This window comes from Meriones unguiculatus, chromosome X, assembly GCF_030254825.1.
Source record: "Meriones unguiculatus strain TT.TT164.6M chromosome X, Bangor_MerUng_6.1, whole genome shotgun sequence".
Taxonomy (NCBI): domain Eukaryota; kingdom Metazoa; phylum Chordata; class Mammalia; order Rodentia; family Muridae; genus Meriones; species Meriones unguiculatus.
In genome coordinates this window covers 89,189,549-89,207,592 of record NC_083369.1, presented here as the reverse complement: position 1 = coordinate 89,207,592, position 18,044 = coordinate 89,189,549, and the positions used below count along the sequence as shown (strand labels likewise).

Genomic DNA, 18,044 nt, shown 5'->3' with positions numbered 1-18,044 from the left:
GCCAGAGGCTACATCTGAGCAGAGGTTCTAGGTTGTCTCCATGCATAGTCCTTGGCTGGAGTATCAGTCTCAGAAAAGACCCCTGTGCCCAGATTGTTTGGATCTGTTGGTCTCCTTGTGGAGCTCCTGTCTTCTCCAGATCTTTCTATCTCCCCCAACTTTCATAAGTTTCACAGCACTCTGCCAAAAGTTTGGCTATGAATTTCAGCATCTGCTTTGATAGTCTGCTGAGTAGAGTTTTTCAGAGGCCCTCTGTGGTAGGCTCCTGTCCTGTTCCCTGTTTCCTCCTTCTTCCAATGTCTATCCTGTTTGCCTGTTTGGATGAGGATTGAGCAGCTTCCTTAAGGTCCTCCTTCTTGCTTAGCTTCTCTGGTGTACAGATTTTAGTATGTTTATCCTTTATTATATGTCTAATATCTACTTATAAGTGAGTATACACTGTGTGTGTCTTTCTGCTTCTGTCATCCTCACTACGGATGATCTTTTCTAGGTCCATTCATATGCCTGCAAATTTCATTGTTTTTAATTGCTGAGTGTTATTCCCGTTGTACAAATGCACCAGTTTCTGTATTCATTCATCAGTTGAGGAAAATCTAAGTTGTTTCCAGATTCTGGCTATTACGAATACAGCTGCTAAAACATGGTTGAGCAAATGTCCTTTTTTTGTACTTGAGCATCTATTTTCCTGATTTTGATTTAATTTTGTTAAATGGAACCTATCAAGATAACTGTCCATTTCATTTAGATTTTCAAAATTTGCAGCATGTAAGCTTTTGTAGTAAGACCTATGATTGTTTGGATTACCTCAGTGTCTGTTGTTATGTCCCCTTTTTCTTTTCTGATTTTGCTGATTTGTATAGTTTCTGTCTGTATTTTAGTTAGTTTTGCTAAGGGTTTGTCTATCTTGCTGATTTTCTCAAAGAACCAGCTCTTGGTTTCATTGATTCTTTGAATTGTTTTATTTGTTTCTAATTTATTGATTTCAGCTCTGAGTTTGAGTATTTCCAATTGTCTGCTTCTCTTGAGTGTGTGTGCTTCTTTTTTTTCCCTAGGGCTGTTAGGTGTGCTGTTAGGCTGCTTTTATGAGATGTCTCAAACTTCTTTATGTACAACCCAAGATATTGATGTTTTCTATGGATCACAGTGCAGCATTCTCTAATTATTTCTTTTGTTTGTCACAATTGTTATTTAAAGAACCAAGTATGTATTCCATGAAAACTTGACCTGGCCCTTAGTTTAAATTAACACCAAGGTAATTGAAAAAAACAAACAAACAAACAAAAAACCCAAAAAACAAAACAAAACAAAACAAAAAACCAAAAAAAAAAAACCAAACCAAACCAAACCAAACCAAACCAAAACAAAACAAAACAAAAAAAACACTTCTTTCTGAAGGCAGTTAGTGCTATGAACTTTCCTCTTAGCACTGCTTTCGTTGTGTCCAATAAGTTTGGGTAAGTTGTGCCTGTATTTTCATTAAATTTTAGGATGTCTTTAATTTATACTTTATTTCTTCCCTCTCCCAGCTGTCATTGAGTAGAGAGTTGTTTAGTTTCCGTGTGTGTGTAGACTCTTGTTATTTCAGTTGGTGTTGAGGTCTAGTTTTAGGCCATGGTGGTTTGATAGGATACATGGGATTATTTTGCATTTCTTGTGTCTGTTGAGGCTTACTTTGTGCTTGACTATATGGTCAGTTTTCACAAGGATATGTGAGGTGCTGAGAAAAAGATACACTTTTTTGAGTTTCGGTGAAAAGTTCTGTAGACATCTATTAGGTCCATTTGATTTAGGACCTCTGTAACTGTCATTTTTTCTCTTAGCTTCTGTTCCTTGGTGAGAGTGGAGTGTTGAAGTCTCCCACTATTAAGGTGTTGGGATAAATGTGTGATTTCAGCTTGAATAATGTTTCATTTACAATTATGTAGGCTACAATTATAATGTAGGCTCTCTTGTATTTGGGGCATAGATGTTCAGAATTGTTATGTCCTCCTGGTGGATTTTTCCTTTGATGAGAATGAAGTGTCCCTCCTCATCTTTTTTGATTAATTTTGGTTGAGAGTCTATTTTATTAGATATTACGATAGCTTCCCCAGATTGTTTTCTGGGTTTGTTTACTTGAGAAGCCTTTTTCCAGCCCTTTACTTGAAGGTAGTGTCTCTCTTTGATGCAGAGGTGTGTTTTGTGGATGCACCAGAATGTTGGATCCTGTTTCTGCAAACAAACATTAGTCTGTGTCTTTTTATTGGAGAGTTCAGTCCATTGATGTTGATAGATAATATTGACCAATTAATGTTAGTTTTGTTCATTGTGGAGTTGGTGGTGTGCTTGTTTTCTTCTGATTTTTTTGTTTTCGTTTTTAGTTTATCTATACCCTGTGTTTTGTTACGTTTAGTTGATTTCGTTAGATTGCAGTTTTTCCTTCTAGTATCTTCTGTAGGGCTGGGTTGCTCTTTAGATTTTGTTTGAGTATAGTTTTGTTATGGAATATTTTGTTTTCTCCATCTATGTTGATTGAAAGTTTCTCTGGCTATAGTAGTCTGGGTTGGCACCTGTGGTCTTTTTGAGTCTGTATGACATCTGTATGACCCTTCTCACTTCCATAGTATCTGTTGAGAAGTCTGGTGTAATTCTTATGGGTCTACCTTTATATGTTACTTGGCCTTTTTCCCTTGCTGCTTTTAATATTTTTTCTTTGTTCTGTAGATTTAGTGTTTTGGCTATGATGTGACATGAGGAGTTTCTTTTTCTGATCTAGTCTATTTGGTGTTCTGTAGGCCTCTTGTATGTTTATGGACGTCTCTTTAAGTTCAGAAAAAAATTCTTTTATGATTTTCTTGAAAATATAGAACCTTAGATCCTGGAATCATCTTTTTCATCTATTCTTATTATTGTTAGGTTTTATCTTTTCATTGTGTCCTTCATTTCTTGGAGGTTTTGTGTCAGTACCCTTTCTGATTTTATGTCTTTTTTGAAAGATGTATTGATTTCTTCAATTGTGTCTCCAGTGCCTGAAATTCTCACCTCCATATCTTGAATTCTGTTGGTGATGCTTACCTCTGTGGTTTCTGATCTCTTCGATAGGTTTTCCATCTCCAAGAGTTTCTCTCTGTGTGTTTTCTTTATTGATTCTAATTTTGTTTTCATGTCTTGCACCATTTTTATTATTTGTTTGTATTTGGATTCCTTTTTGTCCATGATGGCTTCTAATTGTTTTTGTTCATTTCTTCTCTATGTGCCTCTATATATCTCTATATCATTCCTCTACGTGTGCCTCTATTTGTTTGGGTGTATTTGCCTGTATTTCTTTGAGAGCTTTGTTCCTTTCCACTTTATGTGCCTCTAATTACTGTGTAAGCATAGGTTTGAGATCATTTTCCTATGTTTCCAATGAATTAAAATATCCATTGATTTTGGGCGTTGCTGGTGAAGCCATGATGTCTTGTTTTTGTTGTATATGTTCTTACACCAGTCTCTAGCCCTCTGATGGTCTGTAGCCTTAGCTGTTTGTTCCTGGAGCCTGTACTTCAGACTGGGTGCATCTGTCTCTGGTGTCTGGAGTAGTCTTCAGGAATATTAGAGAGATCCAGTGTTTTGAGAGTGGATGTTGAGTTTCAGATGTAGCTAAGGGAGAAAGTTTGCAGGTGCTTGTGTACAAGCACTGTAGTGTGTGTGCAAGTTTGCTTTGAAGGACTGGGTGCTAGTGTGTGTAGGCTCCTGGAAAGGTGGAGTGTATGCACAGGTGGAGGTGCTGGTGTGGTTCAAAGGTGCAGTGCACATTCACAGGTGCCCCAATGCCTCAGTGGCCCACAGCCCTGTCTTATTGTCCTCCAGGTATTCAGATCTGTCTGAGTTGACAATCTTGGTTCTAGGAATTTTTTGCCTGACTCCACTGGGAGATACACCGAACAGGGGCTTCAATGTTGAGAATGCTGTCCCAGGGATCCCTATGTTGCTCACAGTGTGGGTGTGGTTGAGAGGGATCAGATGTCTGGCTGCTAAGGTAGAGGGATCCCTGACCACAGGGTCTTCATGAACTCATTTGAAGGCACACTCACTTGCAGGTGTATGAGGAAAGCATGGGGGTTCGGGGTGTAGGGCCCCATGATTTTCTATTGTTAATTTGGGCCCTCTTGGACAAATGAATGTGTGGGAGATCAGTCAGTGGTGTTTGCTGTTTGACTACTGGGCAGGGAGGCCCATTCTTGAGGCAGCCGTTGCCTCTGCTTTCTCAGAGGGTTGAAAGTTCTTCACTCTCAAACCCTGGAGACATCAATGGGTGAGTTGGTTCCAATGTATCCCAGCTCACAGGCTGTCCACTCTAGCCCAGGAATCCTGAAAGTTGATATTCTGGCTCCAGCCACCTCTCCAGTCACCAGTTTCTGAGTTTTGGATCCTTTGCCTCTCAGATATGGCACGCACTGCTCGTTGCCATCTTGAAGCCCCATCATCAGAGATATTAACCAATCATTTTATGGATGATGTTAACCTTATTCACTTAGTAGATGGTGATGGCACATGCCTAGTTTCTTTCTTATGAATTTAGTATTTTTACTTTTGTAATTGGTATCTATGTTGGGAAGAATATTTTCAAGCTTGTACCCGATGATCATAGCATCTGTAATGGAAATTATTGTTATGTTGTTTGCTTAAGGATAATTTCCTTATTTCATCTATATTTCTTACTTGGGAATTTCTGTAATGATAAGCTCCCCTTCTCTGTCAATTATTTCTGCCCTTGTTTATTCATATCTCTATAGACTATTGCCTATTGTTTTAATGAATTTATTTAATTTATGTGTAAGAATACTCTATCTGCATGCACCTCCATGCCAAAGAAGGCATTAGATCCCAGTATAGATGGTTGGGAGTCACTGTGTGGTTGGTGGGAATTGAACTCAGGACTTCTGGAAGGGCAGCCAGTGCTCTTAACTGCTGAGGAACCTCTCCAGCCCTGTCTCTTTATTTTTTACCTATGATAGCTTTATTATTGTTGTTGCTCAAACTGTTCCATAAAACATAGCTTTGAACTCATAGAAATGATATTTTATTAAAATAAAACTGTTTTAGATATTAGGTTTATTGACAAATGAAAGCTGAACCATTTTAAATAGCATCGAACCCACTACACTGGCAATGCTTTCTTTATGTTGTTTGCCTCTGATAGGTTTTGTTTCTTGACTTGTATTTGTCTGTTTTATTTGCAATTTTAACTCAGACTGCTTTGTACCTTATCCTGCTTAGATGGAGGTGATGACCTTTCTGCATAGGCTGGAAATTGCCTGCCTAATATGTTTTTTAGATCTAATTATATGATATGAATTTTATTTATTCTACAATTATTTCTATGGGTTATTGATACTAAGAGTGTTTTATAAAGTAGAAAAATATTAATAGAACCTAAGTATCATTAGAGTATCTGTTTTTTTTTTCCCCTGGGACTCCCTCATGCTAAGCATATCCTATATTACTGAACTACATCCCTACCTCTATTCACAGTTCTAGAATAATATTAGTAAATACTTGTGTATGTATAATATAATAGTGTTTTCTGTGTTTTGATTTTTAGAAAATATCATAATTTACAGATAAGTTATGTTTTAATGGTTATGGTGATTTTTATAATCAAATGTCTAACATTAACAGTAATATCCAAAATCAGATTTTTGAGTATTCTAAGTTGTGATTATATTTTATTTCTGTTCATTCATGTTTTCTAGATAGCACCATAAACTAGGTTCACATTGTTTCTGAAGAGAATTGAAAATCTGAAGGTATATTGTTCATAAAGCTTTAAAATCATATGTTAAGATAGATTTTCACAGATGATTGGTTGAATCCTTTACATTACTTTACTAGCATGCCTAGTAAATTAAATCATGGTAGCTGACATTAATCCTTGTTAAATTAAGTTGAATAATTAGTATTAATATACTTTCATCTAAAACAAGCCAATTCAACATATTTTTTTTTCTATTTTTGAAACTTCAAAAATTGGCCTTTTACCACTTATTTAAAATTTCAACATCTAGACTTTCACACAAATGCAGACTGCATGGCCAAATACATTACTTAGAAAAGTTAGTTTCAAGTATACATTTTTACTTCATTTTAGAAAGATTAAATTATACATTATTTATAAAATCTTTTTTTTTGCAACTGTTTATGTGTGTGTATGTGTGTTCACATTAATGTTGGAGCACATGTAAGTTTCTGTCTGTTGTCTTCCTTGATAGCTGTCTGCCTTATAGGTTGTGACTAGGTTTCTCATGTAAACCCCCAGTTCACTGACTGGGCTAACCTAGATAGCTAGCTTCCTCTGGGGAATCCTCTGTTAGCATCTCCTGAGCTATTTATAGAATCCTTTCCTCCCATTACTGTCACCTAACACACTGACTCATTTGTTATAAAATACCACAATTAATCTCCCTTCTTACCTTATTCCTTACCTCCCTCCCTCTCTCCCACTGTTCTTTCCTTACTTTGATATCGAACCCTGGGCTTCTTACATGCTAGGCAAGTTCTCTACCACTGACATACACCGTTAGACGTAGATGTGGATATTTATTTTATTAAAGCACCACATTATACTTTCTTATATTTTCTTAGAGTTTGAAGACATTGAAAGTCATTTACTCTAACCTAACTTGTAATTAAGAAATCTCACTTTATAGGGTGAGCAAGATGGCTCAGTGAAAGCCTGACAACCTGAGTTCAATCCTTGGAATCCGTATGGTGGAGAGAACCGACTCCTAAAAGTTGTTCTCTGATCTTCGCAGGTGCGACATGGCATGAACATGCATGCACACATACACACATGTGCAGACAGAAATAACTAATTAAATAACTAACTAAATAAATGTGATTTTAAAAAATATCATTTACAGCTCCCTCAACAGATGACAGCTTGAGTTTGCATTCTGAAGTGCTGGGAATCCTAGCTGTCTCAGGGTAGCTCCTTTCACTGTTTGCCATCTTGCTCTTGTGTATTCCAGGCAAACAGTCTACCACTGAGCTACAACCCCAGCCATGTTGAATTATACTGTATAATGGTGTTGTTTCTTATAATTTTGCTCATTGATTTGAATCTTTTGAATCAACAAAAAAAAAAAACTGCTCTTTGCTATTGTATAGACTTTGATTTATCAGCATTAATATGGGATTCACTACTCTGAACATTGTAAGAAGTTGGAGATCTCTAATCATCCTCATTATGTTAGTTTATTATTCATAGTTTTTTTAAAGTGGTTTTGGGAATTGAATATAGGGCCTTGTGCATGCTAAGCAATTGTTCTACCACTGAGTCACATGGAGCCTGCCATCCACTCTTTGCCTATGATGCCATACTGAAATCAATCTTAAGATAAGAGATAAGGACCATTAATGATAGATTAATGGTCTTTTAAAGGCCCTTATGGCTCATTTTGTTTAAAGTCACTAGGCTAAACACTGTAAAATTGAGAAAAAAAAGAGAGGAGTAAGAAAACTTTTTCTTGGACTCCAGAACTTTGTGTTGTCAGTTCTGTTTGTTGACTATTAAAATGCATTTCCTAGCCGATAGTTGGGTAAGTTTTGTAATGCTTCAAATCAATGATAATACTAATTTCCATGTGCAATACTACCTTATATATAACTATTGGACAGTTAGCTAATGTTTTCAGATATAAGTTACCCAGGGCCTTGCACAAGTTATTCATACACGGTACTTTTGAGTTTGATTCCCAGATCCTTTGTGGTCATACTTAATCCTACAGGTAAGTACTAATTATGTTCTTTTTATGGAAAGCAGAAATAGTCCTCAAAAGCATATGACCAGTGAAATACTAGGATTCGGATTCAAATCTGAATCTTTCTGGTTCCCGTGACTTTTCCCAACTGCACTACAACTTACCTTTCTTGAAAGTTCTCTTTGAACATTTTTCTTGATTTGAAGGAGATGTATGTGTCTGTCATACTTCTTCTTGCCATTTCCCTTTCTGACCTATTGTATGTTTAACTTTACTAGAATCAATACTTCTTTTCCTTTTGTGAGGGTCATTATTTATTTACTTAAATTAGTATAAGATACTAAGAAGATTGTGCAGATCATTTTCAATTAAGGAAGAATAATTAAAATTAAAATTAGTTTCAAAGATGAAAAAAAAAGTCTTTGCTCTTAAACTTGATTTATAGTAGTGTCGTAGAACTTTGCAGTTAGAGTTAGGATTTATGAAGCAGGTTTTAATTGCCTCTAATTGCTGCCTTATTGCATGTGGGGCTAAGGAAATAGTTTGGAGTAATTAAACCTCTTGTTCTTGCTTGTTGTGTATAGCTTGGCATGGTGGAATGGATTGAACCTCCTAAACGGGAACGCAAAGCGAACTACGCAGTGGATGCTTACTTTAGAGAGGCTTTGCGAGTCAGCGAGCCAAAGATACCAAAGGTAAAACTGTACAGGACTGCTTCTTATGTGCTGTTATAGAATTCTCTTTTAACATGATTTGTAATTCGGATGTTTATTACCAAATCATAGTTCTTAAAATATAATAGTACAGCCAGAACGTAACATAGGTTAGCTATATGAATAGATTCTGTTGTATTTATTTTTCCAAATATAAAAAAAATCACTAGAGTTACTTATATTAGCTTTATGCTTCATGAAAACAAGTATGTATGTATGTAATAATGTATTCTTCTCTCACAGGCTCCTCGGCCTCCAAAACAGCCAAATGTTCAGGATTTTCAATTTTTCCCACCACGCTTGTTTGAGCTCCTGGAAAAGGAAATTCTTTATTATCGGAAGACTATAGGATATAAGGTAATTTTCAAATAACTGAGATATAATATTTAAAAATTATTTTATTTTATTTGTTATGGATGTTTTGCCATCATTTATGTCTGCAACACATATGTGCCTGGTACCCACACAGGCCAGAAGAGGGTCTTTGATTCTGTGGAACTGAAGTTACAGGTGTTTGTGAGCCATTGTGTGGGTGCTGGGGAATGAATCTGGAAGAGCATCAAGTTCTCTCAACTACTGAATCATCTCTTCTTGTTTCAGTGGTCTTTTGCATGCTGTTGTAGAATTCTCTTATAATATCATTTGTTATTCTGATTTTTTTATATTATTGCCAAATCATAGTTCCTAAAATACAACAGAACATCAAGTACTGGTTAAAATAGACTATGCACTCTAATGTTAAAGAATTTAATAGCCTGTAGCAATGTTTTAAACTTGTAGTAATGATTAAACTATTGAGTCACTCAAAAGGATCATCAATGAAAGCAACTGGTCTCTAGTATTTCAACTATAACATCTCTAATGTTATTTCAATAGATTTAGTGTTTGGATTGTCAGTGAATGTGTAGAAAGAGCACGTATGTGGTTGGAAATGAATTTTGATATATGATATGATTTTAAAATAATTTTCCTTAATAGAACTAAGAAACAGTATTTTTGTGTTTATTGCTCACAATTTAATAAAAGCCCTGTTGATGGTTAGTGGCTACTTCGATTTCAGAGATAACAATATGCATGAATATGAGTCATATAATTTAAAAATAAAATGATCTTTAGAATTCAAAATTCTTTTCTGCATATATATGTAGATACAAATGTTAGTGTTAAATGTTAAAATTTAGTGGTTGTAATACTACATTTGTATTCTTGAGCGATTATGAGTACAGGTTGTTTCTGTATGTGAGAAGAGACTTCTTAGTCAATGGAGATGGTTGACCAAAGGTATGAGAATCACAAATGTAAAGAAAAATTTAAAAGTATCAGCAGAATTTGTAATCTTATGAAAATTTCTGTTTTATGAACTGGAAGTTATGCTTCAAAATTTATTTGGATCCACCTTTATTAGAGTTGGAAACATGATCAATTATTTGGATTAGTAGCTGTAATTTGCCTAGAGAAACTCTATGTATTTAAGATAATTAATTTGTATTTCAGAACTAGAGTGGGCTTCTGTAGTGTTTACAGTTTTTTCCTATAGTGGGGATTCTTGTATTTAAATCAGAACAAAGAAGTCTTCCTTGCTCTGAATGTGTGAAGGTTTAATATGTGTGTGTGTGTGTGTGTGTGTGTGTGCGCACACCATTTTATAATTTACACAATGATTTAACACATATTTCATGTGAGCCTACAATCTCATTATATAGGCTTGATGGTCTTCCCGTTGGTGAGAAAACTGAAATTCAGCAAAGTTCAATTACTTTGTGCAAGGTCACATAGCTAATGAGTTTGTCCTGCTATCTCAAACCCACTTATTAAAGTTTAAATAATGTGTTCTTTTTATCCAGACATTCTCGGCTACTTCTGCATGTGATATAACCCCATTTGCTTCTGTAGTCCTAAATAAGGACTGTGTTTATTAGTGGTGTAACATGTCATTTGGGAGGTGGGTTAAGTGGCAGTCAAGTAGCAGCAATAAAAAAATAAATACATCATCTTGGCCAAGAGAACATTGTGTCTGACAAGCAGGATAAAGGTGACTTCACAGTGACAAACAGACAGAACTCTGAGTCTTAAAACACCAGTGATTGTGTTTACCAGGTAAAAGAAAAACCCTAGATGTGGGAAGCAATTGGGTGCATTCTCCGGTCACCCAGCTAAACACGTGCAGAGTTCCCTGTTCCTGGCAGGCACCCTTTTGCGAGCACAGAGCCACAGGCCTGGGTGCTCTGATCACCATCCCAGACTGAACTGTAGGCCCTACAACACCAGAGACTGGGATTTCCAGTCAAGAGAAAACCCCACGGTGAAGGAAGCAATCAGGACAGACCTCAAGTCACCCAGACAATCCCTGGAAAAGATCCCAGGATCTGGCAAGAGGACGGCCACCAGCCCAGAGACCCGCCTGCTTGACAGACTCACCATCCCAGACAGACTGTGGGTCCCAGGGCAAAAGAGACTGGGTTTCCCTGTCAGGAGGAAACCCCATGATGAAGGAAACATCAGGTCCAACCTCAGGGCACTCAGCCGAACCACTATCCCCAAAAGTTCTGGGGAAAAGTTCCTGGGTTCCTCCAGGCACAAAGTCACCAGCATGAAGCCACTCCCCTGCATCTGCATGCTGTACTCACCATCCCAGACTGAACTGTGGACCTCTAAACACCACAGACTGGGTCTCCCTGTCAGGAGGAAACCCCACTGTGGGGGAAACATCAGGTCTGGAAGAGTTTCTGGGCTCACGCAGGTTTCTGCCACATGCATGAGTGAAGAGCTTACCTGCCATTGATTACTGCTTGGGTAATAGGGCACATTACTCCAACCTCAGACCTACAGAAGCCTGGGATCCATAGGATCAGCCACAGACACTGCTCCAAGGTGCAACCTGTCTACCTAGCCAAACTGACAAAACCTAGGGACTCCCTGGTTTTTCAAGAGGGCTGCGCCCAGCAAACACAGTGTAAGAGCAGCAATAGCTCACTAGATTCAGAGCAAGGAACCCAGCAGTAGGGTAGCTGTCTCTAGGGTTTCTCCTGCTGAGAGGAGAGCTCCCTGATTACCAACGACCACAGTTAGCCCACAGGTCCATATGCCTGAGGTGAGCTGTGGCAATTCCCGAGAAGCACCACACATCGGTGACCATATCCAAAAAGCTGAGGAGGCCTCCTTCAAGAACAACCATCTTCCTGTTAAGGGGATTCTCCTCACCCCAGGATTCCAGCAGGCATCAGAAACCAACAGTCAACAACTAACACAGCCAGATGGGTAGAAGCCAGCATAAAAACACAACCAACAAAAGCCAAAGCAATATGGCATTTCCAGCTCCCTGGTATCCAGGAGCAAGTAGCCTTGGACACCATATCATAAGTGAAATTCAAGAAGATGACCTTACATCTATGCTTATGTAGAGGATAATGGAGGAAACAAATAAAATGCATGAACAATTAGAGCAGAATAAAGTCAAACAGACTATTCTCATCCTTAAAGAAATAGAGGACGGTAAAGTCAAACAGATTAAGGCCTTTCATAAAGAGAGATATCACCTTACAACCATAAGAATAGTTAAGATCAAAAACTAACATGACAATACATGTTGGAGAGGATGTGGAGAAAGGGGAACCCTCCCTCCATTCCTGGTGGGGATGTAAACTTGTACAACCACTTTGGAAATCAATCTGGTGCTTTCTCAGACAGTTAGGAATAGTGCTTCCTCAAGATCCAGCTATACCACTCCTAGGCATATATCCAAAATATGCTCAAAGTACACAACAAGGATATTTGCTCAACCATGTTCATAGAGCTTTATTCGTAATTGCCAGAACCTGGCAACAACCCAGATGTCCCTCAACTGAGGAATGGATACAGAAATTGTGGTACATATACACAATGGAATGATACTCAGCAATTAAAAACAAGGATATCATGAAATTTGCAGGCAAATGGTGGGGATCTAGAAAAGATCATCTAGAGTAAGGTATCCCAGAAGCAGAAAGACACACATGGTATATATTCACTAATAAGAGGAGGTTAGACATATAATATAGGATAAACATACTAAAATCTATATAACAAAAGAAGCTAAGCAATAAGGAGAATGCTGGGTAAGATGATCAATCCTCACTCAGAAAGACAAATAGGATGGACATTGGAAGGAGAAAAGAGGAAACAGGACAGGAGCCTACCAAAGAGGGCCTGTGAAAGACTCCACCGGCAGGGTATCAAAACAGATGCTGAGACTCACAACCATACTTTGGGCAGAGTGCAGGGAATCTTATGAAAGAAGGGGTAGATAGTAAGAACTGGAAGGGACAGGAGCTCCACAAGGAGGGCAACAGAACCAAAATGTCTGAGCACAGGGGTCTTTTCTGAGACTGATATTCCAACCAGGGACCATTCATGGATATAACCTAGAACTCCTGCTCTGATGTATCACATGGCAGCACAGTCTCCAAGGAGGTACCAATGGGAACAGGGACTGTTTCTGACATAAATTCAGTGGCTCACTCTTTGATCACATTCCCCTAAGGGGGGAGCAGCCTTGTCAAGCAAAAGAGGAGGACAATGTAGTCAGTCCTGATGAGACCTGATAGGGTAGGGTTAGAGGGAAAGGGAGGAGGACCTCCCCTATTTGTGGACTTGGAGAGGGGCATAAAATGAGATGAGGGAGGGAGGGAGGGTAGGATTTGGAAGGAATGAGAGATGGGGCTACAGATGGAATACAAAGTGAATAAAATGTAATATATAAAAAATAAAAATTCAAAAAATAAATAGAGCATGATAAATTTAAACCAATTTGGCCATCCATAAAGAATTCGAGGAAGATAAAGTCAAACAGAGTATCTGTAAAAAATACAGAAAGATGCAGCCTAACAGTTTGTGGCCTTCAGAAAGGAAATAATTAAATCACTGAAAGAAAAAAAACAAACAAGGGAATATTCAAAAAACAGGTGAAGGAATTGAAGGAAAATTCAGTCAGACAGGTGAAGGGAATCAACAGCATGGTTCAAGATCTGAAGATAGAATTAGAAAAATTACACCTAAAGAAGATAATCAAGAAAGTGGACACAGGCGAAGATGATCAATCCTCATTTAGAAAGACAAATGGGATGTGCATTGAACGTATGACAGGAGTCTACCACAAAAGGGATCTGAAAGACTCTACCTAGCAGTGTTTCAAAGCAGACACTAATACTCATAACCAAACCCTCTGCAGAGTGCAGGGAATCATATGAAAGAAGGGAAGTTAGTATGATATGGAAAGGATAGGAGCTCTACAAGGACCAAATATATCCAGGCACAGGGTCTTTTCTGAGACTAACACTCAACCAAGGACCATCTATGGATATAACCTAGAACTTCTGCTCGGATGTGGCCTGTGGTAGCTCAGTAACCAAGTAGTTTTCCAAAGTAAGGGGAACAAGGACTATTTCTAACAGGATCTCAAGGGCAGGCTCTTTGACCCCCCCCCCCAGGGGAGGAGCAGTCCTGTTAGACCACAGAGGAGGACTTTGCAGCCAGCCCTGAAGATACCTGATAAAACAGGGTCAAATGAAAGGGGAGGAGGTCCTCCCCTATCAGTGGACTTGGAAAGGGACAGGGAGGAGACCAGGGAGGGAGTGTGGGGTTGGGGAGGGAATGAGGGAGCGGGATACAGCTGGGACACAGAGTTAACAAAATGTAACTAAAAAGAAAAATAAAATTAAAAAAAAAGGAATTAGAAAAATTAAAGAAAACATAAATGGAGGAAATCACAGAGAGAAAGAACTTAGGGAAGAAAACAAGAACTACAGAGGTAAGCATAACCAACAGACTACAAGAGATGGGAGACAGAATCTAATGTATGGAAGACACAATGGAAGAAATTGATGCTACTGTCAACAAAATGTTAAATCTAAAAGATTCCTGACATAAACCATCCAAGATATCCAAGACAACATGGAAAGACAATACTTAAGAACAATAGAATTAGAGGAAAAAGTAGATTCCAGTCTCCAAGGCCCAGAAAATATTTTCAACAAAATCATAGAAGAAAAATTACCCAATATAAAAGAGAGAACTATAAGCACACAAGAGACAAATAGAACACCTGATAAACTATATCAGGAAAGAAAATCCTCCCACCGCATAATAATCAAAACAGTAAGTATAGAGAAGAAAAAAAATTGTTAAAAGCTGCAAGGGAAAAAAGGCCAAGTAACATATAATGGCAAACCCATGAGGATCACACCTGAGTTTTCTATAGAGGCTATGAAAGCCAGAAGGCCTGGACAATTATCATGTAGAACCTAAGAGAACACAGATGTCAGCCCAGGCTACTATACCCAGGAAAACTCTCAGTCACCATAGATGGAGAAAACAAGATATTAAAAAACAAAACCAAATTTAAACAATACCTACTCACAAATCCAGCATTATAGAAGATACTAGAAGGAAAAATACAACCCAAGAAAGCTATCTATATTCAGGAAAACACAGGAAATAAATAACCTCACTACAGCAAAACTAAAAGTAGCCAAATACGCTAACACACTACCACAACCAACATCAATATCAAAGGATCTAACAGCCACTGGTCATTAATATCTCTCAACATCAGTGGACTAAATTCTCTAATGAAAAGACACAGACTAACAGAATGGATGGGTAAACAAGACCCAACAATCTGTTGCATACAAGAAACACACCTAAGTCACAAAGATAGACATTACCTGAGAGTAAAGGGCTGGAAGACGGTTTTCCAAGCAAGTGGACCCTAAAAGCAGGCAGGAGTAGCCATTTTAATATCTACTAAAATAGATTTTCAACCAAAATTAACCAAAAGGGATGGAGAAGGACACTTCATACTCAGAAATGTAAATTCAACTGACATAGTAAGAGGGAGAAAAAAAGGAACAGGACAGGAACCTACTGCAGAGGGCCTCTGAAAGACTCTACCCAGGGTATTGAAGCAGATACTGAGAGTCCTTGGGCAGAGTGCAGGGATTCTTATGAATGAAGGGGGAGATAGAAAGACCTGGAGGGGAAAGAAACTCCACAAGGAGAGCAACAGAACCAGAAACTCTGGGCACAAGGGTCTTTTCTGAGACTGGTACTCCAACCAAGGATCATGCATAGAGATAACCTAGAAACCCTGCACAGATGTAGCCCATGGCAGCACAGTCTCCAAGTGGGTTTCCTAGTAATGGGAACAGGAACTGTCCCTGACATGAACTCATGGGCTGGCTCTTTGATCACCTCTCCCTGTGTGGAGAGCAGCTTTGCTAGGCCAGAGGAAGACTATGAAGCCAGTCCTGATGAGACCTGATAGGTTAACGTCAGAGGGAAGGGGAGGAGGTGCTCCCCTATCAGTGGACTTGGGGGGGGGCATTGAAGGAGCTGAGGGAGGGATTTTGTATTGGTAGCAGAAGGGAGAGGAAGCTACAGTTAGGATACAAAATGAATAAATTGTAATTAGTACAAAATTAATTAATTAAAAAATAAAAATTGGAAACAAGGAACAAGACAGGAGCCTAACACAGAGGTCTCTGAAAGACTCTTCCTAGCAGGGTATTAAAGCAGATGCTGAAACTCATAGCCAAACTTTGAGCAGAGTGCACTGAATCTTATGAAAGGAGGGTGAGATAGAAAGACTTGGAAGGTACTGGAGCTCCACAAGGAAAGCCACAGAACCAGAAAATCTGGGCTCAAGGGTCTTTTCTGAGACTGACATTCTAACCAAGGACCATTCATGGAGATAACCTAGAACCCCTGCACAGATGTAACCCATGGCAGCCAGGTCTCTAAATGGACTCCTTAGTAAGGAGAACAGGGGCTGTCTCTCTGATATGAACTCATTGGCTGCCTCTTTGATCACTTCCCCCTGAGGGAGGAGCAGCCTTGCTAGGCCACAGAGGAAGACAATGCAAGCAGTCCTGATGAGACCTGATAGGCTAGGGTCAGATGGAAGGAGAGGAAATCCTCCCCTATTAGTGGAGTCTAGAAGAGGCATCAGAGGAGAAGAGGGAGGGAGGACAGGATTGGGAGGGGATGAGGGAGGTGCCTACAGCTGTGATACAAAGTGAATAAATTTTAATAAATTAAAAAAAATTTAAAAATCATCTTGGATGATTGAACTATTTGTGCTTCTTCTTCGGAGATAATGTGCCTTTTTTCCCCCCAGTGATAATTCCAGTGCCCACTAAATTCTGGTCACAGATTCAGTTTGAATGTAAACAGTGCCTTTTAGTACAGTAACTCTGTGGTTATGAGCGAGTTCTCAGAATGATTGTTTGGGTGGTGACTAGCTGGAAGTATATGGAGGAGGGAAGAAACCTTAAAAGACAGGGCAGTGAATGGACAGCTGCAAGGGGTAAGAGAAACGAAGAAGGAGGTATAAGAAGAGAGGAAGAACATGAGTAGGAAGATGCAAGATGTTATGGAGTTCACATTTTTGTACTTTACTATTTAATTTCCCCCACCTCACAGAAAACGTTAGAGAGTGGTAAGAGGGGCTGACTCCATTTAATACATGTTCACTGAGCACTTCTTTGTGTTAGGAGATGTAATAAGCACTTGGGAGAAAATGATAAACAAACTTAGCTGTAGGACTTCTCCCATGATGGGTCACAGACATGCTCCTGGAAAAGGTCTGTTCTTGTTCACTGCCCATTTATTGCTACTTTAATGAGGTTGATATCTGCCTGTGTGGGGCAGTACATTTACAAACTGATGGAGAAGGGTCTGACTCCATCAACTCAGTGTGCTCTTTAGGGGATCACATGGTGTACAACAGTATCTTTTGTGATAGGTAATAAAATCATGGTAATCCATACGTCTGAAGGATTTACTCCTAGTCTTCCTGAAGATCATTACTATTTAACTAAGGAAACAGTTGTTTGTAGGCATCTTGAGGGACACTGAAAGGAAAAGAATAATAAATTCCATCTGATTCTGATAGACAAATTCACTGCTTAACACAATACTATCATGTCTGTGTAGTAAAGCAATAAAATCATACCAGCAGCAACAATGATAAGAAAGTAAATGAAAAGACAAGACTTAGAATTTGGCTTGCAATGCCAGAGACAGACATAAACACACACACACACACACACACACACACACAGACACACCACAATGCAGGGGTATTATTCGTGCAAACAAAGGGTGACTGCCAGGCAGTATAATTGGTATAGAAAGAGGTGCGGAAGATGGAGGCATTGCTCCCTAGGGAAGTTGCTCTCAAGCTGAGACCTATAAGATGATGGAATTGGGCCTGTAAAGTTTTGGAGAGAAGAGTTAAGGCCACCATATTCCCTGTGCCAAGCAGAGTTTCGGGGTGGGAAAAAGGAGGCACTTTTCCAGAGATAGAGTGTGATGAGAGTTGGTGATATGTGTTATGTCACAATGAGGCTGAAATGTAACCAGTACAAAGGAAACCACTCAGATGCTTTTAAAGCAGAGGTGTGGGTGGGTGGGGGTGAAATGATACTGATCTAAGCTTTTTTGGTGTTTCATAATGTTTCAAGTTCTGTATAAATATTACAGGAACTACATCTTTATTTTACAAATGAAGAACTGAGGTATAGAAAACTTTTATTAATGTTGTAGGACTTGTAAGTGATAAAGGATGATC

The 18,044-nt window shown here is 38.7% G+C and overlaps 1 protein-coding gene across 3 annotated transcripts in view; it reads left to right on the top strand.

Annotated features, from left to right (window-relative positions):
- The window catches only part of Smarca1 (SWI/SNF related, matrix associated, actin dependent regulator of chromatin, subfamily a, member 1), an 86,565-nt gene that overhangs the window by 42,884 nt on the left and 25,637 nt on the right, over positions 1-18,044 (top strand). For all 3 annotated transcript variants that reach the window (XM_060374487.1, XM_060374486.1, XM_060374488.1), the window contains 2 exons: positions 8,309-8,419; positions 8,681-8,794. In XM_060374487.1, the coding sequence (XP_060230470.1) occupies positions 8,309-8,419; positions 8,681-8,794 (225 nt within the window). The remainder of the gene's footprint in view (positions 1-8,308; positions 8,420-8,680; positions 8,795-18,044) is intronic.